Below are 27,816 nucleotides of genomic sequence, written 5' to 3'. Positions count from 1 at the left end.
TCACGTGGGCGGAAGCAGCGGCGGGAGGAGCCGCGTCCCCGCCCGGCGCTCCCGTTCCCGGCGCTTCGCTTCCAGCGCTTCCCGGCCCTGTCCCGGCGCCGCGGTGAGAGCGAGGCGGTCCCGGCACCCTCCGCCCCTTCTCCCGTCCGGGTGGGGGGCTGCCGCGGTGCTCCTCGGGCCGGCTCGGCCGTGGCCGTGCCGCCGAGCTTGGGGCGGGGCGGTGGCGGGAGCGGGTCGGGGGCGGCTTGTGCGGGACTCGCAGGTGGGAGGCGGTGAGGCGGTGTCGGACGGGCCCTCGGGAGGCCGCCGCTGCTGTAGGTAGCACTTTTGAGTTTTCCTGTTCTGATTGATCTTTTGATTGATTGCTGGGGGTGTTGTGGTTGGGCTGCGCTCTTGTGTCACGTTCTAACCCGGTAGGATGCAGGGGTAAGCGTGTTTTCCTGTTTGCATCCTGAGAGAGCCCAAGCAGTGCTGAGCAGCCTTATCACATTGCTGTGCCACATCTGGCGTGTCTTTCCTGGGCAGGCCGCGTCTGTGATGTGATGTCTCTGACAGATTTCACGTAGCCTTTGCCTGGAACATTACAGGGAAAAACGCAGCAATGTCTAAAGGGATTTATCTAAGTCTGGTGTGGTCTCTGCTTTCTTGAAGCTTTTTTTCCTGAGGAAGGAGCTTTATTTCCAGCTCCTTAGGCTAAATTCTATGTTCCTTGGAGACAGTAGGATTCAAGTGTGAAAAGCTTAATTTTGTGCTTGGTCCTGGCATACTGTGAAGGTTTTGATGGCTGTGACTAAAGGGACTGAGTTTGTAGTAGAAGTTGAACTGTACGTGAGAGCTGGTCTTGGATCTTGGATTTATCATGTTATGCTTTATGGGAAAGGGGTATTCTGCCTAACCTGGACAACTTGTGTTAGCACTGAAATGGGAGAGTTAGCAATTTGTAGCAGTTTGATTGTGACTTAGAGCAGAAAATAAAAATCCTAAATGAGGAAGGAAAGATGCATCTGAATCTGAAATGCAGCAGATTTTCGGTATTTTGTGTGTTCATCTTATGCATCTATTGAAGAGTAACAGGAATGTCAGCCTGGTACAATTTGGGAAACAAAAGGTGGGCCCAGCATTGGATGAAGAGAAGGAAAGTTATTAGCAGCTATGGAGTGGTACACTGCCATCTTAAAACAGTGTGCCCTGAGCTCTGTGCACTTGACAATACTGCTTCCACTTTGGCATGATGGCCCTTGTTTTCCCAAGTTCTTGAGTTACTAATCTTTAAAATTACTGTAGTGCCCAAGATTTTGTCTTTCCCGTATCAGAGAAAGCAACTCAGGCATCTTCAAGAGAACAAGCCGATCTGAAATTTATCTCCATATATTGTCTTGACATCAAGCAGTATAGCGTGTCATGTGTATTAATCATGCTTTTAATGCATTGTAGAATTTTAAGGCTTAGTTAATATTGAAGCTTCTGTATTTAAATAAAAACACTGAAATGTGATGTCTAATGTGTTTTTCTGTTCAGTCTAGATAGAATCTTTATGTAGTGTGAGGAACTTTTCTGAATCAAGTGAATATTGCTAATTCCTTAATTTTCTGGAACTTGGTGGAGTTTTTGGTTTTGTTTGTTGTTTTTTGTGCTTTCTTATGTGATTGAATTCTACAAGCTTGAGCATTGGATGGTCCTTTTGTTGTGATTCCAGTTTCAACTTTTTTTATGTTAATGTGTAATATTTCCCTTTACTACAAAGAAGCTTTTTGTACTCCATTAAATTAAGCTGAAGGATCATCCCAGTGTTAATAAATTACAGTTGTCTAATTGAAATAAGAGAGTAAGCCTCTTTTGGATTTTTTCATAAAGTGGTGTGGTTTTCTACCCAAGTCATGCCTGTCTAGATTATGATTCTTTAAGTTACTTGTAAAATTGAGTTTAAAGATTCTGTAGTTGCTGTAGGTACATGACTGGTTCTTTTTTTTGTGTGTGTCTGTTAAATGTGCTTGAGTTTATTTTTACTTCCTAAAATCTTTCAGCTGAGAGAAAATGACTGCTATCAAGCATGCTTTACAGAGGGATATTTTCACTCCCAATGATGAACGTTTATTGAGCATTGTGAACGTGTGCAAAGCAGGCAAAAAGAAGAGGAACTGCTTTTTGTGTGCCACAGGTACATAGGAATACCACACTGTATTTCTTGTCTTCACCTTTGTTTTTTATTTGGTTGCATTTGTTTTAGCTTTATGTACAATCCTTTTTCTTGACCTGTATAAAACAGGTGCTTTCCATTCCTAACGGAGAAAATTAGCTATAGCTTGTACTTTCATTATTGCTTCTACTAAAAAAAGAAACAAAGTCCACTACTTTTGTTTACAGATCTCATTGTAATTTGTAATGAAAGAATCAAAATTATTCTTTTGGGTCTGGTGGGCTTTTGAAGCAGGCTTAATGTAGTGCTTAAAACAGGGTTTAGTAATGATCTGGCCTGATAAGCCTAAATAAAATGCTTTAAAGAATATTGGTTAGAGTCCAAGGAAAGGCACAGCAACTGAATTGAGTTCTAATGTTCCTTTAAGTGTCTGTTTATTACATTTTATCTCTTCAAAAAAATTAGGTGCTTTGGGTTGATCTGTCAATAAATTAGCTTGCTAGAATATTTTTTTGACTAAAAAATGCCTGAAAATGTTCTTATTCTGACTATACTCTCCATTTGTGTCTGTGCTTGTCAGTTAAATGGTCATGGTCCAAGATGTGCTGTATCAAAGAAATAGCTGTAAATTGGGTTCATTACCTCACAAGCTGTATAGAGATGTATACCTGTTTGACTGAGACTTAAACTGAGCTATGGTTATTGTGGATGAAAATGTTTCAAAGGGTCTCTTTCCCTCAAATAAATACTATGAAATCTCCCCCACAGATAATTTGTTTCAGAAGTTGAAGTACAGCAGAAACAGATGTGAAAGTAGCATGTGTGTTTTGAAATTACTCTCTTACTTCATTTAATAGTGACAACGGAACGACCAGTCCAAGTAAACGTGGTAAAAGTGAAAAAATCTGACAAGGGAGATTTTTACAAAAGGCAGACTGCATGGGCACTTCGAGACCTTGCTGTTGTTGATGCCAAAGATGCTGTTAAAGTATGTGTCACTTTTTTGTTTAGTCCTCTGCTCATAACATCCTCTTGGTTCCAAATTAGACTTAATTTCTTTGATATAGGCTGCTTTAGAAATTAGACTGATAACAGGTTAATTAAGATGATACATTCCTGTGCTGCCTGTACCTGCATTTTCTTTTAGCCTTTGCAAGAATACAACCCTGGTAAATTGAGTAAGAGTAGTCTAGATATGCTGGAATAGCAGTAGTCTCAATATCTGCCCTGTTAGTCGTAGTGATCTCTCAGTGACTGTAGAGAACATCTGTTTCAAGTCTTACATAAATTTTTTCTCCCAAGCTTAATTTCCAGTAGGAAAATTTATGACTGTTCTGCTAATGATAGTCATAAGTTTGTCAAAATGTCAAAAGTGTTCTGCCACATGTAATGTTTTTTTTCTACTGGGACACTTAAAATGTTCTTAATGAGCAGTAAATAAGCTTGAGGGTGAGCTGGAAGCACACAGTCCTGATATGGTGGACTTTTCCACAGAACAACAGGAGCAACCTATTTTTGACCACTTAAATTCATTTGTTGTCATAAACTAAGATTTACAAGCAGGAGGGGAAAAGCCTTCATCCCATGATGTTTGGTTTTATGTTCTGGTAACTGGTTATTTGGAAGAATAGCACAGAAAACTTCAAAGTTGAAAAATCTTTGATTTCCCCCTCGCCAAGTATAGGTTTGTTATTCCAGTAATGGTTGGCTAGATTTTAGATGTTCCTAAATACCATGTTGGAGTATTGCTTCCGTCAGGTTAAAATTTTACTGTCTTTCAGGGCTTTTTATTGCAAAACAGAATTTGGCAACAGTTTTCATAAATATGCTGTGATGTGTATACCACTGTAATGACAGATTTTGAAATTTTCATTTAAAAACCAAATGTGGAATGCCAAACTCCTGCATTAAAAAATGGTAGAATTAAAGTTGATAGGTACATTGTGTGTTTTGCTTTCCAAACACGGACCTATGCAACTGTTTTGATGCAGGCATCTCCTGTGCTAGTTGTGAGACAAGTCAAATTTTACAAAAGAATACTGTTTCTTTAGAAATACATGGTACTTGTATTTATCAATATAAGCTACAAAAAAAAGAACTGCTTTTATTGTAGTATACAGAAAATAAAATTTCCCATCGTGTGGTTTCTTGCGCTGCCTGCTTCTACAGATAGTAGTGACTATATAATAAGTAGCAGCAGTAGCAGATTTTACAAACTATATGTAAGTAAGAATTTAACATGTAATTGAGGCAATAACATTTTTCATCAAAAGGACCATGTAAAATGCTTGTAATTTGATATTTTAAACAGGCTATTACTAGTTACAGTCCATACTGAGTTCATAAGTGATTGTTGAAAGTATAGTACTTTATTCAGTTGTTTTCAAAATAATGTTCTTGTCAAGCAGTAAATCTATTTGAAAATACGTCTATAATTGTTTTTTGCTATTAAAATGCCATTTTTTTCTATCCTGTTCAGTCCTATTGAATACTGTCATACCTCTAAAGTGTGTAAGGTGCTCATATTTTTTTTTTCTTCTTGCCTATCCTCTTAAGTATCCTTGAATTGTGCTTTATATGGTGTCAGTCCAGTTAACTCCAGTTACCATTTTTATATTTAGAAGGCATTAGTCGTTCTGAGGATGGTGTTTCAGGGCAGACAGCACTGTCAAATGTTTGTTGAAAATCTTACGCATCTCTGTATTGTGTTATTTTCATCTTACCTGGCTTGACAAAATGCTTCCGTCGTAGCCTGGATTCTGGTTTTTCACTATCACTGTTTTAGCACCTTTATTAAGGTGCATGAGGGCCCTAAAATTGCTGTATGACCTTAAGGCTGGCATCTGTGTAATTTCATTTTTATCCTGTCATCTCAATAACTAAATGCGTGGACAATCTCTGCTACTTAGAGAATCATTTGACTGCGGAGCCTGTAACACATCTCATCTTTTGCAGGAGAGTCCTGAATTTGATTTGCATTTTGACAAAGTGTACAAATGGGTTGCAAGCAGCACAGTGGAAAAGAACACCTTCATTTCGTGTATCTGGAAACTCAATCAGAGATACCTTAGGAAGAAAATTGACTTTATTAATGTTAGTTCACAGCTGTTGGAAGGTAAATTTCTACAACTGTATTTGAAGTATAAAGTTTAGTAATTAATGATGTAAAACAGATATACTAACAAAAAAAATCTTAATCCTGATGGGTTTTCTTATTCTTATTTCTTCTTAACTTTATATTTTCTAAGTCTTCAGATAAGCAAGATGACTATATAACAGATTTTCTGTTGGAAAACTGAGAACCAAGGCAAAATACTTCATTAACAAAGTTCTAAATATTGATAAACTTTCTGTATTTCTAAGACATTCTGTTTCTTGAACAAAATAAAATCTACCTCCAAGATCTGCTAGGTCTAAATGTGTAACACATCTGCTTTTGTTCTCATTTTCATTTCCCTGTGAATTAGAAAAATGCTTTAAAAAGTGAGCATCTGTAGCATTCTAGAAATTAGTGAGGTTTTATCTGAGATTTCTAGTTCATTAGCTGTGAGGCATGTGCTAAGTTCTGCTGGACCCTATTACAATTTATGTGACTGATTGGTTGCAAGGAGGGCTTTGCATCTTGTTTGCTTATCCTGTAGTTAGTATTTTTACGGTCACGTTATCTTTCCATAGTTGTATTTTATAGTAAAGCCTAGTAAGTAAGAGTATATCACATGGAGTCTGTCAGAAGTGGTGAAACTACTGGTATTAAATACTAGACTGGTGTGTGCAGAAAAATTTGACTTAAAATGTGAAACAGGAAGGATGACGTTACTGTGTTTTGGTGTTGACCAGAATTTGTTTTAAACCAACATCTAACATTTGAAGTTTGTGCAATAATAAAACATTCAAACTTAGTGCCACTTGAAAGTGTACACACTGTTCGTGCTTTGTCTAGCTAACATTCTCTGCTTCCTTTCCTCTGCTTTTCCATACCTTTTAATTCTTCAGAACTTCCTAAAGTTGCAGAAGGTGCGTAACACCTTTTTCCTTTATTTTGCCTTGTAAGCAATTTTCTTAAATAATATTCTTTTTGTTTGTTTGTTTTTTTAGTGCTTTGGTTAGCTTATCAAGTTTCTAGAGATAAGAGAGATGTTTCAAATGTCCTGAACACTTTCTGTCTGGACTGTGTTAATATTCATTTGTCAGCCTTTTGAGTGGCTTGTTAAATTAATTGAGCACTGCTGTGAGAAATCATAGTTAATAAAAGCATTGTTTGTTTGATTTGTACTTACCTCAGTACTGATTTTCCTGCTGTGAAACTCATCTTGAGCATCAAGATAACATATTTATTGAGTGATATACATCTTAATCAACATCTGTATGTTTCCCTTATGCTCTGTCTACCAAAAGAGAGAATCTAACTTGCACTGATTTTCCACTAACAAATCAGTGTAATACTGTAATATATTCTGATCCTGATTACCAGTGTAAGAGGTGAATAAACTGAGACTAGATTTGTTCTTTGCAATAAAGGAAGGTGGATATTTATATTTTGCTTATGTTGCAATTTGGAAAACATTGCTGTTCGGAATCAGTTCTGGAAATCGTAATGAAGCTTGTGGAAGACTGAGACTTGAAAAAAGTGTTCATAGGCAGCAGGTGCTTGTTGGGAGAGTTGTTTAATGGAGTAATTTACTTACACATAATTAAACATACTTAAGTACTCTTGAAATGCTTGTGACTTTCTGGACTTGATAAGGTGTTTTATTTTCCTTCTCCGCCTAAGAATCTGTTCCAAGTGGAGAGAATCAAAGTGTAGCAGGAGGTGATGAAGAAGCTGTGGATGAATACCAGGAGTTAAATGCAAGAGAGGAACAGGATATTGAAATAATGATGGAAGGGTGTGAATATGCTATTTCTAATGCTGAAGCCTTTGCAGAGAAGTTGTCAAGAGAGCTACAAGTGCTAGATGGGGTAAGCATTCCTTCTAAGGTACAGTGTGCCAGCATGTTCAACTGCCCTCTTTGATACTGACCACATAGCATTCTTTGAAAAGGTAGTTAATGTGATCTGTCACATATTTAAATGTAAATGTTTCTTAGACAACCAACATTCTAGAGGTCATTTGGAAAACTTAGGAGATGCAGGGGGTACACATGTAAGGGAACCATCAACAACCTGCTCAAATTATCAAGTTCTGTGTTTCTTGTATATTTGGAAAATGGCTGCTGTCATGGAGACAGCTGATCTTGCAACAGAAAATCTGACCTTATCACCTACACTGGTTTTTTTGGAAGTAAAAATGTTCTGGTATAGTAGGGATTACTGTTGGGCTTTTTGTTTTTCTGCAGATCAATACTTCAGCTCTAAGAACTTGAACAAAGTTTTGGGTTTATATCTTATCTTTTTGAAATAAGGAAGTGTCATAGATTAAGGAACTTCTGTGTTCAGTAACACTATGGCTTATCTTACTTTGTTGATTTCATCAAGAGTTTTGGAAACTATTTGACAGTAATAGAGGGAGAAGGAGATATCAGAATGCTTTTGAGATATAAACATGTCTTCTAAAATGTGGCTTTATTTTCTGTACAGGCAAATATTCAGTCCATTATGGCCTCAGAGAAACAGGTGAATATCTTGATGAAGTTGTTGGATGAAGCTCTAAAGGAAGTTGACCAAATCGAGCTAAAGCTGAGCAGTTATGAAGAAATGCTTCAGAGTGTAAAAGAGCAGATGGATCAAATTTCAGAAAGCAACCACCTAATTCATCTCAGCAACACAAATAATGTTAAACTACTGTCAGAGATAGAGTTCTTAGTGGTAAGCATTTTTATTATGTTTATTATGGTTGTTCTCTTAAGGTATAAAATTCTTTCGGGTTGCTACCCTCTTTAGTATGAGGTTCCTTTAAATAATGAGCTTATTTTTCTGTTTCATTGTTGCACTAATTTCAGTAGTTATGATGATGAAATTGTATTTATTCTTCTTGGTTCACTAGCATAGCAAACCAACTTTTTTCCAGCTTATGGACAATACTATCCATTATTTTGTAGAATCACATGGATCTGGCTAAGGGCCATATAAAGGCCCTTCAGGAGGGAGATCTGACATCTTCTCGAGGCATTGAGGCCTGCACTAATGCAGCAGATGCCCTTCTTCAGTGTATGAATGTAGCTCTTCGTCCAGGTAATGTTTTTGTTAGACTACCATCTGACAAACAAAATTTATTATGGTAGTGCCTTTCCAATTAGTAGCAAGTTTTGTTCTGTTGACTGAAGGAATTGTGACCTCTGGTCTTCTTGGTTCCCATATAGAATATATTACTTTATATTTTGCACACTCTAAAGTCCTTTTTGTTTGTAGGACATGATATGCTTCATGCAGTGAAGCAGCAGCAGCAGCGGTTTAGTGACTTGCGTGAGCAGTTTGCACGGAGACTCGCCAGTCATTTGAACAGCGTATTTGTTCAGCAGGTACTATTTCTTACTATTGAATATGAAATTTTGGGTCACAAACTTTCCTGGAGAAGAAAAACAGTCTATCTAAAATTGTACGTGTTCTGTGCTGTAATCAGTAAATGCTAGAAGCTCTTCAGGCAGAGATGTTGCTAAGCATACCAAACTATAATTGCCTACAGAAGTGTCTTACATTTGAGAAAACCCCCAAACATCTCTTTTTAATGGGGTTGCTATCTGAATTAAATGCATTTTGTGATATATAAGGATTTATTTTAATTGTAGAGCTTGATTATTGAGGAGAAGAAGCACTGACCTTTTTTTAAGGATGTTAGAGGCTGAAAACGTGGAAGGTCTTGCTGTCTGAAATTCAAGGACTATAAAAAAACCCCCCAAAACAAAACCAAACATACAAAATAAAAACCCCTGGTTTTGTTCCTTAACTTAAATTGTTCACAAAACACTGTCTTGACACTTGTTTCTTAAAGTCTGGGTGGTTTTTTTAGCTTCAGTTTTTTAATTAATGTGTTTTTTATCTTCAATTAGTTTACTCAGACCCTCCTTCAGCTCTATAACAGGTCCTCCTATCATTCAGTTCCAGTGAGTACATTGAGTTTGGTACAAGATTTTCTAACTAATTTTTTTTCCTGAGCTTGAATTATCTAACTAGCAGCTGCATTTTTGACTTTGCAAAAAGAAATGTGTCCTTACTGATTACAGAGCATCAGACTTGCATCCCTTTTCACTTCTGTTATTTTTGTCAGCCCTTAAGCTTTATTTATCTGTTTATGAGCTAACATTCCTCTGATCTGATCCCCAGAGATTGCTGAGAGACAGATGGAGATGCATGGAGGAAAAATATTTTCAGTAGTAATATGTGTACAACAGTACAGAAACTGCTATTGTGTGAAATTGCAATATTTGTAAATAAAAAGCAGTAATTCTGGTTTTATACATATTAGCACAATAGAAGTTGAACAGTTCTAAATTTAATGTATTAGACTGTGTGCAGAAAATGGAATAGAGTAACACTGGATAATTGTATGGAAAATGGCATTTAGAGCCTGGCTTTTTATGGCAGAGATAACTGCTTCCTACATTTTCTTCACTTGGCAGAAGAATTCCAGCTCCGCAGCATATTAATTTTTTTTGCCTTTAGCTTCTTTTCTTAAGAAGGTATTTTTCCTCTGTCACTTTTCATATTTTGAAAACCTGAGTATAGACTATGTGTCCCAGCCCTTAAATGAGCAAGTAGAAGCTATGTTGTGTAAGTCCTGTGTAAATGCATCCACAAAGTTTGAATATTGGACTTGTGTATGGAAGTGGCTGTTTAGCAGAATGTCATTCTGATGTTCTCTTCTGAGGATTTTATTTTTTAAAAATGGTAAGCGATTATTATTACTGTGTAATATTATGTGTATTAGATGAAATTCTTATTCTTAAGACACAGTTCAGTGCTCTCTTAAGGTATATTGGGAATGCTATTACCAAAGGGCAGTTTACATTTTTAAAATTCTGATACTAGTAGTGGCCTCACATTGTTTTTCATACAAACTTGCCCTTGAAAAGTTTTGCCTTGCTGTTAGCTGTGAAGTATTAATCAACAGATAAAACTTAACGACTTTGCTGTTAAGTTTAAGCAGGAAGAGTTCATTAACTGCAAGAGATGAGACTCTGCAAAGCTTTTTCATTGTTGTAAAAGAGGAAAAACAAAGGTTTTGTACTTCATTTTGAGATACAGGTTCAAGTGTTGGAGGTACAGCAATGTTTGTGTTCTATTACTAAAATGGGCTTGTTTTGTTAGTTTGAGGAATATAGCAATTTCTTAGTCTGATGATGTTGAAAACTCCCAGCTCCAATACTTTACCTTTAATATCTGAAGAGTTGCATTATTTGTTTAGAATGTTTCTTAAAAAAATACTTTAAAGCACTTCAGAAAAAACTAAGATAAAGGTAAAGAATTTGAAATTAAAAAGACAAAAGAAAACATGATGATGTCTAGGCGGCTGTTAATATTAGCAAGACATTCTGATTTGGAAATCATTAGATGGAAAAACATAGTTATGTTTACATTTGGGCCTAAATATATTTCCTTGAAAGTATGAAATTGCTCTTTATTTTTTGAAAAGCAAAATAACTCAATGCTTGATTCAAACTCCTCTTGTAAGGTACTAAAGTCCTTTACCTCCTTTACATTGAAAGGAGAATAAATATTAAAAATTTTAAACAGAAATGCAACTTCGGATTGCCATTTGCTGCAGTGTTAAAGACTGTTTACTAACAGTTAATGTCTTTGTGTTTATTGTGTAATACTAATAATTGATTAAGCTGTGTGTCTGTTACTTTAAAGATTTTTTAACAACCAAGTTCAGCACTCAAAGGCAACTCTGGGCTTTTTGCCTTTGAGATATGAAGTAGTTCGAAGCTTTGAAACTGTGAAATAGTTGAATAGCAAATTTGGGGTTTCATTTGGTAATGATTTACTTTATGCATAATGAGAGAAAGCCTGTTAATTAGGTGGGAAAGGTACATCAAGAAGCTCCATAAGGTTTTAGAGAAGGCTTGAACAGGACATAATTTACTGTAACCAGAATGATGAGTCCTGTGGAAAAGTTGGCCTGGAGAGAGAAATTTACCCTGTCAGGGAATTTGTCATCTAGCTTTATGAAGAAAGCAACTACTAACCAGAAAAGTTGTGTGCAATAAAGGGACATGAATAAAATGTTTGCATGAAAGAAGCAATAAAAATTTAGATAGCTGAGTATTTCTTAGCAGTAATATGAACAAGCATTTGGACTGATGTAGTTGATGAAAGCTGTGAAAGCCACCAGGTAAATTACAGTAAACCATAATGGACTTGAACATTAAAAATGCATGCTGTAGGAATGTAACAAACCAGGGGTAAGCGAGTTTCTCTAATTTCTTCTTCGTAGAAGCATATCAAACATTTGTTGAAAATATTTACTATATGTATGCCCAGAAGCATGCCCACAGTATCAAGAATGACCTCAGTAATCACAACAGCAGCTGTGTTGCTAATGCTGGCTGGATTCCAATTCCAAATTATATGTTCCAGTAATTACACTGTGTTAGCTTTTTGTTGAAGTCAGACTACATGATTGTTTTTATAAGTGAGATTTACAGTGTTATCCTTCCCCATTTTCTATGAGAATAAATTAGTGAAGTTGGCCAGGACTTGTTTCTTTGGGTCTATTTGTGAGTCAGTTTATGTAGTTAAAAGGACAGGGGTCAAAGTAAGTTCACGCTCATGTTAGATACAAAAAAGTCCTGAAACAGGTTGCCAAAGAACTTGTGGGTGCCCCATCACTGGAAGTGTTAAAGTCCAGTTGTTCAAGGGTAGCCTGGTCTAGTGAAGGTGTCCCTGCCCATCATAGGGGAGCTGGAACTAAATGGTATTTAAGGTCCCTTCCAACTCAAACCGGTCTATGATTGTATCTAGTAGTTCAGCTTTATCCACAAGCTGGCAGTGTTCATGTCACATTACTTAGTAAAAGTTAGTATTTTACAAATTAAATAATAGAATTTTTTTTAAAACAAGTCTGTGAATGTATTGTGGAAGAGCTTTCTCTAACCAAAGGCTTGAACTGATTAGTACCTGGTAGAACAGAAAAAGGGTAAGACAGAGTTGCTTTAGTTTTGATCCAGACTGGCTTCTGTTCCAACTTAGAAACATGCAAAGGCATTTTAAATGGTATGGCTTAGTCTGCTAACTTGTCATATCCAAGATGGAACTATCAGGAATGCTCTCAGGGACTGACATTGACTGACCTGCATAAACCACCTGCATGTGATGCAGGAATTGGAGACCAATTAGTACAATCTTTGTGTGCTGCCATGGCACAAACTATACTTAATGTAAGTTCTGTTGCTGTATTTACTGCAAGCCCAGTAAAAAAAGACTTTACAGAAAATATTAAAGCCATTTGGAAATTAAGTCTTGCCCTCCATTCTTTTAACCTAGGGATAGTGGTTGTGTGTTCTGCTGTGTGGCTGCACAGAGGTGTTGCCTTGCTTGCTCTTCCTGAATTGCTCGGGAAGCTTGAGTTGCTCAGTAAGCAAGTGAAAGCTTAAAAAAGCTAAATCATATGTTCTAGCAATATGATGGGATCTTTGCTTAAAGGAGGAGCATGAAGTTAATAGCTTGTGTTAAATGGATTGGTTTATGCTGCATGTTGTAAACCATTTAGTAAATGTTCACTGACAGTGGTTGTGTGTGCTTGTTTGTGTGGAGAGAGAGAGAATGTGTGTGCACTGATGTCTTTAAGATTTGATCAAGGAAAGCTTGGCCAAAATGAACTAAAGTATGTTGAATTGGAGCAAGCTTTCAGAGGAGAGGTGTAATGCTCATCATTAACACCTGTTTACTGGGAACTCGAAATTTGTATATGAGAAAAACATCTTTAAACAGAAGCAGCTATTTTTTTAGTTTAGAGGAATAAAGTGATAATCTCTTAAAATTTTTCAGGAACAATTGAATGCTGGTCATTAAATTTTCATTCAGATGTACATTGCATTCTTGTCCAAAAAGTGGCAAAGCAACTCACCCTGAAGGCAAAGAGCCTTAAAATGAACAAGCTTATTAGGATGTACTACCTGCCATGGCTGTAATATCTTGGTGTGTGTATTATGTTTGGTGTCCTTTTCAGTCTGCATCTCTAGACCTTGCTTCTATGCAAGGTATTTTGAGGCTTTCCTGTTTGTCTGAAGGAGATACTGTCTTCATATTAAGTTTTTCAGGAAACTTCTAGTACATCTGTGTAGTGCTTCCGGATTTACTTTAATACTTTTTCTTGTCAAGGGTCACGATCAGAGTTCCACTCTTGCCCAGCACTCTGCTGAATTGACATTACCCAATCATCATCCATTTCACAGAGATTTACTTCGATATGCTAAACTGATGGAGTGGCTCAAGAACACAGATTATGGAAAATATGAAGGGCTAACAAAGGTATGTGAAGTGCTCAAATGATGCTAGAGAATAGACATAATAGATGGGGCTCAAGAGTCAAAAGAATTGCCTGTATGTACATGTCATTCTAATATTGCTATCTATTAAATATAACTCACTGCTCCTCTTTTTTTTAATTCCTTTTTAGAATAGGAAACTTCATTTTTTAGTGTTTGTGGTATCCTGCTCTGTTTGTTTTTTTTCTCAAACATCCTATTCTGAAGTATCATAAGATACTTGTCTTAATATGTATGTAAAACAAGTTTGTCGTTGTACAGCCTAGTAAGAAAAATAATTAAGCTAATTCCAAATTGGTGTGCTTATTGCCTGTGTAACATCTCTATTTCAAGAGACCTTCATTTCACTTGGGAGTGTCAAAAACTTCAGAGGTCTCTTGTACAGTAGATTAAATAGAAACATTTTTCCCTTGTATGTAGGTAACTTTTAACTACCTTGTTTAAAACTAACCTGCAGTAAAAAAATTACTACAAAAGTATGCAAAATGTTCAGGTAGAAGTAAAGGAAGAGTTAGTCCTTCCAAAACAAGTCTTTTTCTTTTTCATTTAAGGTACTGTCATTCTTAAATTGAAAGATTTAAGTTAGACTTTGAAAATGACTTTGAAATAGTTATTCATTTGCCTTCAGTGTAAGCCAGATAGTGAATGGTTGACATCTTTGTGATCTTCTAATAAAAAAATGTGAGAATTGCATATATATGTGTGCTTTTGGGGGCACAGTAAGAGTCTGATAAAAGAGATTTTAGAGAATGGTGCTGAATTCTTACCATTCTACCTGTGAATTGAATTCTGTGATGCTCTACCACTAGTAATCCTCTTTACATGTACTACATTACGTATTTTTCCTTGTGGAGAGGAAGTAGAAGTTTCTGATTAATGCTCAGTGAACTCACTATGAAAATGAATATAAGCTGCTTAAATATCACTACTATAATTTTGTGCATGCTGCATAAATATATAGACTTATGTAGTTCAAACCAGTTATTTAGTAGGACTTGAAAACTCACAGGTTTTTAAGAATTATTTACCTATAATAGAAGAAAATCGGCATGAATACCTGTTAACTAAATATACATTTTTCTTTTAAGAATTATATGGATTATTTATCACGACTTTATGAAAGGGAAATAAAAGATTTCTTTGAAGTTGCCAAGATCAAGATGACAGGCACAACCAGAGAAGGAAAAAAGTTTGGTAAGTTTCCAGAAGGCACATATCTTGCTTTGAAATCTTATTATTTGCATATAAAACACTCACTACGACACCTAGGGCTAATTTTGTAATGGTGTAAAATTCTTTACTTTTGGCAAAATGGAAGAAGTTGGATGAAAAATATGATTGGTAAAACTTCTGACTTCCACAAGGCCAAAGTAGCACAACTGAAATCTTGTAAAATTGGTCAAAATAAAAGTATAAAATACAATATTTCTCTCAGTGTTCAAATCTACACTCACTTTTTATTACTTGAACTATCCCACTTTATTACCTGAACAAATTTGAAAAATCAGCTCTTGTAGTTAACAGAAGTTTGGGCAGCGTTCTTTTGTGTTCCTTCTGCTGTTATTTCTGCTTTTGATAAATCTTGGGTGGATTGTAAGAAGTGGTTTTAATGCTGATTCTGCCTAATAAAACTTATGTATTTTAATGTGTTTTTTCAGGGGGATTTACCTATGTAGCCGGAGACTAGAAATCATAATTTGTTAATGTGTAGGTATTTATATTTAAGGGAGTATGTATTCCTGCTAGGATTAGTCTAGCATGAATATGGAAGTGAAGCTTAAACACAATAACCTGGATACTTAAAAAGCAACAGTGGTATAGGCATATTTATGTATTGTCTGTGTTTCAAAGCTTTTAAAAATATTTATATTTGCCACGGTTCACCAGTTTGCAAATTCTGAATTCCAAAATTATGTGCAGTAAGTAGTAAGTTCTGTCAGCCTCTTTTGGCTTTGAAGTTTGATGGTAAAAACCAGAAAAATGTAATGAAAGGAAGAAAGCAGGAAGGTGGTAAGGCTTGTTTGAGAGAGGGAAAACTGGAACGATAAGTTTTGGCAAGCTGTTGGACATGGAAAGCAAGAGGCACCATAAGATGTCATTGTCAGAACATTTAAAATCATAAATCTTAAAAAGCAATCTTACTGGAAGAAAAAAACCCCTTTAGCCTAATACAAATTGACTTCTGAAACATTCTAAACACTTTGTCTTGACGCTTGTTTTGTGATTTGTATTTGTGAAGAGACAGTTTTCGTGGCCGTTCCCTAACTTGTGTAAATGTTACCAGCATATCAGCAATCAGGCATTTTGGAGAAAGAGGTCCTTCAATTCACCAGAGTAAAAGCTGCACTTTGAGAAGACTTCTGTCATGTATTTGTGCAAATTTATTTATCTTGTAACGCCTTGTAAGGGTGTGCAATTTTGAAGGCTTCTGTGTTCATTGTAGTGATTGTACTACTTCAAAATACCTCACTTCTAAACTTTTTTAAGGAGTAGTGTAGGTGCATAATGCTCCAGTTGTACTCAGATACGAAAGATGACGTGTTTCCAAGCTGTGTTGGTGTGTGTTCTTGCCTTTTTTTTGTGCTTTGGGAGTAGCACTGCTGTTTGAATGCCTCAAATGCAGAGGGGATGCTGGGAGAACTCTGGCATTCTGTGCTAGCGCAAGGTTCTTTGTCTGCATTTTTATGGCAAAAAAACCCAGCCTGGGTCATGAGCATTCACACTCGTCTTAAGTAGACTTTTTTCTTTTTTTTTTCTTTTCTGATGAAGCCAAGACTTTGATACTTAAATACCATAAAGTCAGTGTTGGAAAGAGTGCTACTACTGTCATATGTTTATATGATGTAGCTTGCCAAAAGCCACTAAGGCTCCCTTGATTGTCCAGGGCCTGATCTTTGTAGTTCATCACATTCTGTAATAGGTCCCATGTGTTTAGAAATTGGGGATGATGAAGAACTGGGACCAATGCATGACAGTTGCATATGCCAAATATATCATACCTAAACCTTTTTTTATTCAAAATCTGCCAAAATCCCCAAGATCTAAAAACCAGACTGGAATTAAATTTGAATTTGATGTTACAATTATCAGTAGTGTTGCCTACTTGAGAACATCTGGTATTTAAGACATGTTTGTGGCATTTAGAAGTATCTACTCATTCTATTACAGTAGGTTCTGCTTGCCTGCTCCATTTTGGGGGGCTTGTAGCATCCATCCTCATCAAGATCTTTTTAATACCACATACTGCTTTTAGTGTATGTATGCAAATGCCTTTTACTCTAGGGATTCTATATTTTCTACAAATGCCCATTTACTTTAAATTTTATGTTGAAGTCCACTTGAGGAAACTTCAATTCTGAAAACAAACAGGAAAAATATAAAAACCTCTTCATAAATTTTTTTACTGTACGTTTATTATTTTTACCCTCTCCAAATTTGCAGTCATCTGTTTTTGTGCAGCATGAATGCAAAAGATGTATTCTCTATGTAAACACCCTGATTTGCAACAACTATGAAAAGGTTAGCCAGCTTACTGTCAATATGAATTACTCTGCAGTAATGGTACGTGTTTTAAATTGAAAAGATGGACGATATCTCCGACTCAGTAAAAAAATTCCATAAGTACATTTTAATTTCTTCAAGTCTATTATTGATATGATTTATCTTGGAAACTGAGTCTGACAAATAATTTAATGGACTTCTCAATTTGGGAGAACTCAGAATGTGTTATCAAAAATGTTTTTCAAACATACTATATAAGAAAAAGCAAATTTTAATACCTGGAAACTTACTCTATTTTCCGTGTAGTTTAGATACTGAATTTCTAGCATAGTACCTCTCCAACTAAATGTGTTTGCAATGTAGTTACTTGCTGCTTATAGTTCTCCGCATGTTTCTTTCCAGTTAGAGCTTAACTTGCATCTTGTGCATGGTTTGTGCAAACTGCATTTTAACTTGTCTTTGTCTTTGATGCTTGCAACCTAATCCATCCCAGCTACACTGCCTCGAAAAGAAAGTGCTGTCAAACAGGAAACTGAGAGTGAGTATAACTAGTTGCATTAGTTGGTATTGTCAATGCATGTGTGTCAATGTTACGATGTAGTGCTGCATCAGGGAGAATCTACCTAACACTGAAGCACTCTGTTCAGAATGAAATAAACATTAGCAGAATCACCAGGCTTGCAAGGCAAAAAGAAAGCACAGCTGTAAGTCCCAACATAGAATTTGAGAAGGTTTGCACATAAAGGCAGTATCTTTTGGTTTTCCCATGCTACTGGTTGATAGCAAAATATGTTTGTGCCTGAGAGCTTGTCATAGTTTTCCACTCTACCAGTAGGTTGAAGTGACAATTTAGATTAGATCTATAGACTTTGTCTTGTGTCCCTAGACTAGATACCAACACAGCAGTTAAATGAAGCTTGCAGGATTGCTTTTAAGTTTCTTTGTGGCTTAGATATGACAAGTTTACTTGGAGATCTAATATTGATAATTTTTTGGTCTTTTTTTTGTTATTAGCTTTCTCTGTCCTGGTCCAACATTTCTGAAAAAATTGGGGAAAAAAGAAATAAAAAAGAAAATACATGCTTCTAGGAGAAGGGCCAGCAGTATCATGAAGAAATGATTGAATGTTAATTAGGATCAAAAGGAAGGGAGAGCATTAGCAGCAGAGTTACTATGGGATTGTAGATCCAGCAAAATAGCTGGAACAAACTGTGTAGATAAAAGGATGTTAACAGCAGAAAGATCAAGTTCAAGATGAAAAAGTGTCTGTGTATATAAAACTTTTTAATATTTTTCCCTCCTGTGGTTCAGTTCTTCTGCTTCTGGCAACCTTTGCCCAAAATACATTCACAAAGATCATAACTGGTCTTAGCTTTCCAATCTTCAATCCCCATGTTACTGTATTTTAGAGTTTTGTTCCTTTTATACCTTTTTTCCATACTTTACAATGAGAGTTTAAATAGTTTTATTGTTGCTGAAGAATTGCTGAAGAATCTCAGTTACCTTACATTGAGAAAATAGTAACGTTTACAGCAAAAGCATTATAGCTTAGACAAAAGTTGTTTCATTTAATATAGGACTACTAGCAGCTCTTGATCTCCTATGTTCTGTAACAAACCTATTCTTGAGTACTTTATTCTGCCTTCACTTTCCTCCTTCATAGTGTCTTTATTTCACAGGTCTTCATGGAAGTTCTGGGAAATTGACCGGGTCTACTTCTAGTCTAAATAAACTCTCTGTTCAGAGTTCAGGAAACCGTAGGTCTCAGTCATCCTCACTGTTAGACATGGGAAACATGTCTGCCTCTGACCTGGATGTGGCTGACAGAACAAAATTTGATAAGGTAAAGCCAAAATATCACATAGAATTCCTGCTTAGTTTTGTATTAGAAGTATCTTACATATCCTTCTTGTATAGTTCAAAAATCTGTACTTTTTAAATCTTAAAACATGTCAATTTCAAAATTTGTGTGTACCATACATCTAATAAAGGCAGTTCCTAAGAAATACGTAGATCACAGTATTGTCATCAGATTATACAATTCTGTTTAGTTCCTTTATATGCTGTGTATGATCTTTAAAGAATATCAAGGATAAAAAATGGTCTGTTAAGTTTAAGCCAAATACGAGTTTTTAAGCAAATAGGAATGGAACTGATGGATTCTCAACTGATTTTATTTTTCTCAATTCATTCAGTGTTCTAGGATATTTTGCCAGTATGTAAGCAAAAGTGAAAGACAGGGAAGATAAGAATTTTAGCCAGGACTTGAGAGTGACCCTAAAATTTTATTTATACTGGTTTCACATTAGTTACCATCAATTTTAAATTTTAACCAATAGCACTAAGTTATTATTGGGGTGTCCTTATCCTGTTTTAAAACCTGCTGTCCTCAGCATCTGTTGACTTTTTTTTTTTAAAAGTGACAGTGCTCACCATTTCTTGCGGAATTAACTCCTCGGTGCTGTGGAAGGAAAACGAGCAGTTATCAGTCAGAGATAAAAATAATTTTGTTGTTCTCTACTGAATTACTTGATGGAGATGAATGTTTTTCTTCTGACCTCTTCAAATCGTTGCTCAATCTTTTTCTGGGAGGAAATAAATGCCTGAAACAATATTAACTGTGAAGTTACTACAAACCGGTAGCAGCAACTTGTCTAGAATTAAAAAACTAACTTGTTAAAACAGGTTTATACAATTATTGTGCTATTATCTTCAATTTCTCACTTGTATCTCACACCCATTGGGGATATGTGAATGTGACAGTATACATGGAGTTGTAAGCAATTGAGCTGACCTACTGGGTTGTTGGGGGTTTGTTTCCTATGGGAATTTTCATCAACATGGATTTCCTATGTGCTTAGATTGCTTCAATTTATGTAAATTATTGCATGTCTTAATCTTTAAGTACTTGCAGAGGAATTTCTAATAGACGTATGTCTAACATCTGACTTAGAATTTCCTTATTTTGTATTTATAGAATTAAATTATTGTAATTAATTATGGCCAAAATACTGTTTCATTTTAGTTTAAATCTAAAAATTGTGTTGCATACTTCAGTACAAAACCTACTTGTTTGTTTCTGTAGCAGCTATGTGGAAACTTTTTCTACTTTTTCTACACAGCAGTTAACTTCTACATACACAGTTGACCTGTTTTTCTTCCCTGAGGATTTTGTCTTCCTCCACTCAGCAACCCAGGCAGAAAAGATGGTGGCAGACCCCATGACTTACTATGAAAATGCGAATGTTTCCAGTATAGCACAGAAGTGCTTCCTCAGGCTGTGACTAGAAAACTTCTAGTTATGGAAAAACATAGATTGTTCTTTTCTTCACAGTATTACATGGATAAGAAAGGACTGTGTTGAAGATGCAGCTATTGCTTTTAAAGATCTAAGTACAAGCTGTTTCCATTTCTGTTAAGTAGTAATAAGCCTAGTAGTAAAGCTTAGTGAAGATAGAAGGTCTATGCAACAAACAATTAAAGTTAGTATTGCTAACTGTCCATAGTATTTGGTGTGTTGATAAAATATTTTGACTTTCTTTAGATTTTTGAGCAAGTATTAAGTGAACTAGAGCCTCTGTGTCTGGCGGAACAGGACTTCATTAGTAAATTTTTCAAACTGCAGCAACATCAGAGCACGTCTGGAACAACGGTAGGACTTACATTCTCTGTCACTGAAGTAGAAAGTATTGACCAGGCCTCAAAAGAGACCTGTTTAAAAGAGGACTTTGGGATTTATCGGTGATTATGTGATCCAGGTGATAAGTAATTTCTTTTTCTTCAGGAACTGGCAGGATCTTTAATTTTGGCTGATCAATACAAAATCTGTGAAAGAAGGACTGACATGTTTCCTTTGCTATGGCTTTGTCTTCTCATAAGATCTCAAGAAACACTTCATCATGCATCGTAGGAAGACAGTAGGGAGTAATCGTGGATAGTATTGTATTCAGTGGAACATGACTGGAAAATTACCAGAACCTTGCAAACTGCTCAGTTTTCCACTCTGGAGGCAGGGGGTGGTGGGGGTATGGAGCTAGTACCTACAGTGGTTTTGTCAGATACAGTAACTGCTTAGATATAGAATTGGAGACAAACCTTATCGTTACATGCATTCCTTGTTCTTACAGAACGAAGTGGAGGAAATGGATGGAGTAGCTTTCTCTCGTTCGTACACTTCTGGTGTTCCACAAACAGTATCATCTGAGTATGTGCTGCTGTTTATTATTGATTCTTAAGCCTATGTTTGAGTTTATCTGGCATATAAAACTTTTTTCTCTAAAATCAGAAACTACTCCCTTTCAGTGAAAATGAACAGTGAACTTTTAATTTTTACCTAGACACTGAGTGTCAGTAAAAAGAATTTTGTTTTATATAGGATGGGTGTTCCTGTATATAGTCGTTTAATTCTCTTAATAGTTTGCAAATTGAAATTAGGCACTATAATATAGAAAATATGCTTAGCAAAGTTCTGAGAGTGTGTGGCAGCTTCCACAGAGAAAATACTTTTTGGAATATTTTATACCTGTGACTATTGATTTTTACTGTGTGGTATTGACTTTCTGAAAATCATGAGACTTGTTGAATGCAAATAAGACTACTATATCAAATAAATATATCAAAAACCATGTAAAATAGCCTAGTAAACTGTCAGAGTAATATTTTCCTCTTATGCATTTTTAATAGGAAGGACATGATCCGACAAATGATGACAAAAATATTTCGTTGTATTGAACCTGAGCTGAATAACCTTATAGCACTGGGAGACAAGATTGATAGCTTTAATTCCCTTTATATGTTAGTTAAGATGAGTCATCATGTATGGACAGCACAAAATGTGGACCCTGCGTCCTTTCTCAGCACAACACTTGGAAATGTTTTGGTGACTGTCAAAAGGAACTTTGATAAGTGCATTGTAAGTTCTTTAGTTATTCTAATTAAGCTAACGGTAATATTATAGGAAGCCCACTCCTACCCAGTTTGATTTTACACTTCTGTATACTTAAATTCTTGCTTTAAATTTGAAGTGAAAATTAGTAACCTTATTGCTTTTCTACTGGCCAAGCCTTCGAATAAAGGGTGGTTGTGTTTCTTTTTTCCTCTCTGTTCCAGTTTTCTTCAATAAGTAGCTATTTGTAACAAATAAGACCACTCAGTCACGGTTCTGAGGTAGTTGACATTTTTAGTTGTTTGTTTAAACTTGTACTCCGACAGAGATTACTGAAGTCCATTAGGTAAAATATAGCTCTCTGCCTTTTTACTTGCCGAAACCAAACCTTGGGGACTTACGAGGGTGTGAAGTCTTTTGGCAGTAGCAGAGACAGCCTCTACTGTCTGAAACTTCCTTTTACTAATAAGGTTACGACCATTATATGGAATGTGGCAGGTTTACTGAAAACAAAACTTTGTTTTATTGTCATAAATGTAATTTGACTCTAGGCAAACATCATAAAACTGACCATTCTTGATCAGTTTAATACTTAAAATATTTTGAAACAGATTTTTTTATTACAGTCAGAAATAAAATTTCAATAGAAGACTAAAGAAACTTCCTGCAGCAAAAGGAATTGTTAGCTTGGCTGAACCAGAAAAGTGAAGTTCCTTGTTAGATTATAAAATGAAAATTGTTAATTGCTTCTGGTGCATAAATTTGGTGTTTTTTTCATTGGGTGTTTTTTTGGTAATACTAAGTAAATAAAGGAGAATAAAAGACCATCTTTCCTTTTTCTGTTCAATTATTTTACTTAACAAGTTTTTAAGCATAAAAAGGGTGAAAGGCTGAATAGATGTAGTAATTGAAAGAACTATTTCTGTGTTTGGATACATGTCAATTTTTCAGTATGTCTGCATTTTTCTTTTAATACTTCTTACATGATCTGGAGCCTAACACTTGTTCTTCTTTTAAATTAAAGAGTAATCAGATGAAGCAGATGGATGAAGTAAAAATCTCAAAGAAGAGTAAAGTTGGGATCCTTCCATTTGTTGCTGAATTTGAAGAGTTTGCAGCCCTTGCTGAATCAATTTTCAAAAATGCAGAACGACGAGGAGATCTAGATAAAGCCTACATAAAACTTATTAGAGCTGTCTTTGACAGTGGTAGGTCTTCCAAGGCTGTCATAGTTTCTAAAATAATTGTTTCCACCTGTTTACATATAATTTTGCCCCAAGTAACTGGTGATTTTTTTAAGACTGTGCTGAAATTTTGGTAGTCTCTGTTATTGTAAGTGAGCAAGTGTAATCCTTTTGATCGTAGTATACTTTTTAGATAACTTCCCTTTGTACATACCTGTAAAGTAACTTTGAGTTGTGTCAGAGGGAAGTGGTTAAGACTCTGAAGAGGGAGAAGAGATGGCAGCAACATGGCATGCTCAATTTGAAGTGGTTTCTTGTCTTTTTTTCCCCCTGTAAAAAGTCATATAGGAAGAACAAAAACTGGCAGTAGCAGATCTTTCCTAGTTGGTAGTTCAGTGTTCTGACTGGAATGAATCTGTGGTCATTACTGATACTCTGGTGCCCTGGATCACTTTCATGATGGGCATCCCGGTAGTCTCAGCAAAATGATTAATGGATGAACAGGCACAGAAACTTAATTGCTCTTGGTTGAAGCTATCCTCTTTCAGCCCACTTTTAGGTGCAGTAAGGGAGGGATAGGTAGAATTTTTTTTGCCTATTTGGTTTTTTGTTTTTTTTTTTTTTTAATTTTTTTTTTGTCAGGGGAAGGGGGAAATAAAAAATTTATGTGCAGGATTATCCATTTTTATTATTAAATTTAGGGACTGACAGTAATTTTGACCATAAAGCTAATGAGCAAAAGCTGAGATTAAGAAGTACATTTAAAAAAACCCCTCTATTTTATTGAAGATTTTTGTCCTAGTGAAGATGAGAATCGATTTTGCTGTGACTTTTCTTAAAAAGGTCTATCACATGAAACTTATTAGGGATACTGAAAGCATGCCTGTAAGCCTCCCCAGAATGTGACTTGTTCCTCACATCTGTAAATGAGACCATACATACTCACGATTTTGTACCTTTTTATAAGTGACTTTTTTGCCATATAAATTTCATGGTCTTAGAGCCTGTATGAATTGGTTTCTTTTTTTGAAGGCTCTTAGGTAGCATTTTATTTAGTGGCAATTCTGACAACTACTCCTACAAATGTTAATCAGTTACATGAAATTCAAAATTCCTTTTTTGATAGTATTATGGTTATTGGTTATGTTTTTCTGAATTTGGTTGTCCTTTTGGTATTTTAAGTATTTTGCTTCCTGTTTCTTTCAGTTGAGAAAGTAGCTAATGAAAGCCAGAAGACACCCAGGGATGTGGTCATGATGGAGAACTTTCATCATATTTTTGCAACACTTTCTCGCTTGAAAATTTCTTGTCTGGAGGCTGAGAAAAAAGAAGCCAAACAGAAATACACTGATCATCTTCAGTCTTATGTAATCTACTCACTTGGACAGCCTCTTGAGAAATTAAATGTGAGTATATCTGAGCATTCATTTAAATGGTACAGAATAGTTTTTGAATGTTTAGTTTGCACTATTTGATCTCTTTATCACTGCATTTATCATAATCTCTTATTTTATTATTTTGGACTGGAGCATGTCTGGCAAGAGTACTCATGAGGGTAAGAGTCTTGGATGAAAATAACCAAATTTTTCATGGCAATTAATAGTACTGACTAAACATCAGTGTCTTAAGCAAATGGTTTTGAGGAAGAAGAAAGTGAGGGGGAAAGTAATCGGGAGTTTTGGGATAATCTTCGTCATCTCAACTGCACAGAAATTTGCTGTAGTTTCTGAGCAGTTAAACAAGAAGAAAAGTTATAGGAAAATTCTGTATGTCTGAAGTTGAACTAAATGTTAAACTGAGTGGTGATTTAGGTTCAGACTCAGTTCTGTCCTCTTGAATGTCTCCCACTGTTCATGGCTTTTTCTATAAACAGGATTTCAGGCATCCATTTTCTGAGACATTTAAGATCTCTTTTTGAAAATTAAAATGCTTTATTGCTGTTTCCCATTTTCGGGTTGACTCTGACCAGCACCTAAGCTGCCACGTAACTAACTGCTGCTCAGTCCCCCCTCTCCAGGGGAGACAATAGGAACAGCAAAAGTGAAAAAACTTGGGGGTGGAGATAAAGACAGTTTAATCAGAGAAGGGAAGAGAGGGAGACGGGAAAAAAAATAAAGTAAGTGATGCAAAAGCAGTCATTGACTACCTCCCACAAGCAGACTGATGCCTGGGCAGTTTCTGAGCAACAGCCACCTTGAAGCCAAACACCAACCGTAATTTTTATAGCTGAGCATGATGTTATGTGCTATGATTTGGTCAGGTTTGACCTGTTCATCAATAATCAAAACATTGGTATCAGCCCTGTTTTAGCCACAAATCCAAAACACAGCATTATAGGCTGCTGTGGAGAAAATTAATCAGAGAGTTAACTCTGTCCTAGCCAGACCTGATGCACTGTTGAGGCTGAACCTGCATGTTCACAGAAATACTTCCCTCTACTAAAATATTTTATATTTACTATGTTGAGAAAACTGGTCAATGGCAATGAGAAGGGAGGGCAATTGTGAACAAATATGCTCGTGTGTAATTACGGTTTAAATAAAGATGCTCAGGTGCTTAGTGAGTTTATCCAAAAGATCCAGTATTTGGATCCCTGGCTATTAGCTCATGGAGTGAGGTTCTTAAGGCCAATTGGTTATTAGTTACAAGGTTGCAAAGAAAAGCTTGATTGCTTCTAGAAATGATTGTTTTCAGTTTTATGCTAGTTCTTGGAGTGCTGTATTGTTGGTCTGTGTTTTAATTTTTATAGCTGAGCAGTACTTCATGCCCAATTAAAAAACAAAAATTGGGAGAACACAACAGTCATGAAGCAGAATCAAGATTTAACCACACATATCCTTGTCAAATTAAATTAATTAGCTCAGATTTATGATAGTGACTAATGCTGTTACTTGTTGTTAGCATTTTTTTGAAGGTGTTGAAGCTCGTGTGGCACAAGGTATACGAGAAGAGGAAGTAAGCTATCAGCTGGCTTTTAATAAACAAGAGCTTCGTAAAGTTATAAAGGAATATCCCGGTAAAGAAGTGAAGAAGGGCTTGGATAATCTCTACAAGAAGGTAGATAAACATCTCTGTGAAGAAGAAAACTTACTTCAGGTAAACTAAATCATGTCTTAAAAACCCTATAATGTTACAGGGAGGCTTTTTATTACGGCTTTTGCACATGTATTCTGTGAGAATTTCAGCATAACTCTGAAAACACAAATTTTGAGTGCAGCTTTTGGTTTTTTTATAATCCCGCTCTGTTTCTATTTCTTTAATATTCATTTGAACCAGAGTGGTGGAGATAAAGTTCAGAAGGAAACTTCCTTTATTATTTCCTAGCTGACCATTAATGGGTGACATCTTCTCTGAAAAATATACTGGAAATGGAGAGAACTAGATTTAAATGAATGAGTAACCTGATGTGAAATTTAGCTGGTGCACTATAGCAGAATACTTTCAGTTATATATATTTTCTGATAGTTGTATTATCTAATGTTTTTCTTACATTCCATAAACTTTCTCACTGGAGTAAATGTAAGTAAACTTGAGTTAAGCTTGTTTAAACAGCTTTTTAAAGTCTGAAACATGAATTGTTGCACTCTTCTGGTTCAGGGTGTTTTCCTGAAAGACAAAGCAGTGCCTCTGTTAGGAAAACCTCCCTGTCTTCTTTACTATTTTGTGCTTTGCACGTTTATTACAGGTCATGTCAACATTACCAATCTTAATGGATAAAAACATCCATCTTTTTTTTTAATGCAGCAACCCCATGTATTGAACTTTATTAGCAATCTTCGACTGTAAAATGACACCTGAACTGAGAATTGATTAATGTAGTGTATTGTGCCAGTTGACTTTTTCCTAAAGTTTTCTCTCTTTGGCAGGTTGTGTGGCATTCCATGCAAGATGAATTTATACGACAATACAAGCACTTTGAAGGGCTGATAGCTCGCTGCTATCCTGGATCAGGAATTACTATGGAGTTCACTATACAGGATATTTTAGACTACTGCTCCAGTATTGCACAGTCCCATTAAGTTCTAGAAAAGGAAAGAGAAGCTAGCAAAGTGTGTGCCTGTGTACAAGGGAATCAAACACTATAAATGTTCCTGGGTTTTAAAAGGTGGATTTCCACATGTGTGTAGTTAACTGCCCTATATGTTGAGTTACACTCCTGCTTCAAATGCCTTTCAGGGCAAAATGAAACCTTCGGGGATTTGTTGTGCTTCTCCTGGGCTGAAGTACTGTTTGAAAGCATTAATTCTGTGAAACACTTTGGATACAGTTTTTCCCTTCTGTAATATTCAAATACTTTTATTTATAATCCCTTCTCTTGCTAAAAGCAGTAAGCACTACCTTCAGAGTACGCCAAAAGAATACTACTGTTTTCACTAATATTTTGCATCTTAGAAATTATGTAAGCATTGAAGACTGTAAGATATTTTCCCTTCCTTATTCTAAGAAGTATGGATGTAGAACTTTATGCAGTGGGAAGAGTGAATTGATGTTGAGATGTAATGTGTCTATGGCTAGAATTCTTAATTAAACTACGTTCATCATATTCTTTATTTCTGTGGAGTGTTATTTCAAAAAGGTGAAAATGCCTGAAGGAGTGAATGCCATTGTTTTGCTTCTGGCCATTGAAGAGTTGCTTCATTTCTGCACGCGTGTTGTTTTTCTTGCTTTTAGTAAGTATGATGT

The 27,816-nt window shown here is 35.9% G+C and overlaps 1 protein-coding gene across 10 annotated transcripts; it reads left to right on the top strand.

The window, feature by feature from the left end:
* The first annotated feature begins 3 nt into the window (after positions 1–3).
* EXOC1 (exocyst complex component 1) lies at positions 4–27,683 on the top strand. 10 transcript variants are annotated; one of them, XM_019287251.1, is made up of 21 exons: positions 4–103; positions 2,025–2,158; positions 2,995–3,125; positions 5,093–5,252; positions 6,131–6,151; positions 6,909–7,096; positions 7,715–7,942; positions 8,176–8,308; positions 8,486–8,595; positions 9,124–9,177; positions 13,397–13,546; positions 14,652–14,757; positions 17,558–17,602; positions 18,744–18,907; positions 20,609–20,716; positions 21,192–21,268; positions 21,748–21,976; positions 22,974–23,157; positions 24,340–24,539; positions 26,035–26,229; positions 27,000–27,683. In XM_019287251.1, exons 2-21 carry the CDS (start codon positions 2,035–2,037, stop codon positions 27,150–27,152), a joined length of 2,760 nt encoding a protein of 919 aa, XP_019142796.1. In that variant the 5' UTR covers positions 4–103; positions 2,025–2,034; the 3' UTR covers positions 27,153–27,683. The 10 variants fall into 10 exon arrangements, with proteins under 10 accessions (XP_019142796.1, XP_019142801.1, XP_019142802.1 ...); XM_019287255.1 differs by having other exon boundaries at positions 34–109; XM_019287252.1 differs by lacking the exon at positions 4–103 and adding an exon at positions 213–314.
* Positions 27,684–27,816: the final 133 nt, after the last annotated feature.

This window comes from Corvus cornix, chromosome 4 (assembly GCF_000738735.6).
Source record: "Corvus cornix cornix isolate S_Up_H32 chromosome 4, ASM73873v5, whole genome shotgun sequence".
In the NCBI taxonomy this organism is placed as follows: Eukaryota; Metazoa; Chordata; class Aves; order Passeriformes; family Corvidae; genus Corvus; species Corvus cornix.
Note: the sequence above shows the minus strand (reverse complement) of the source record. Positions and strands in the feature narration are given on the sequence as shown.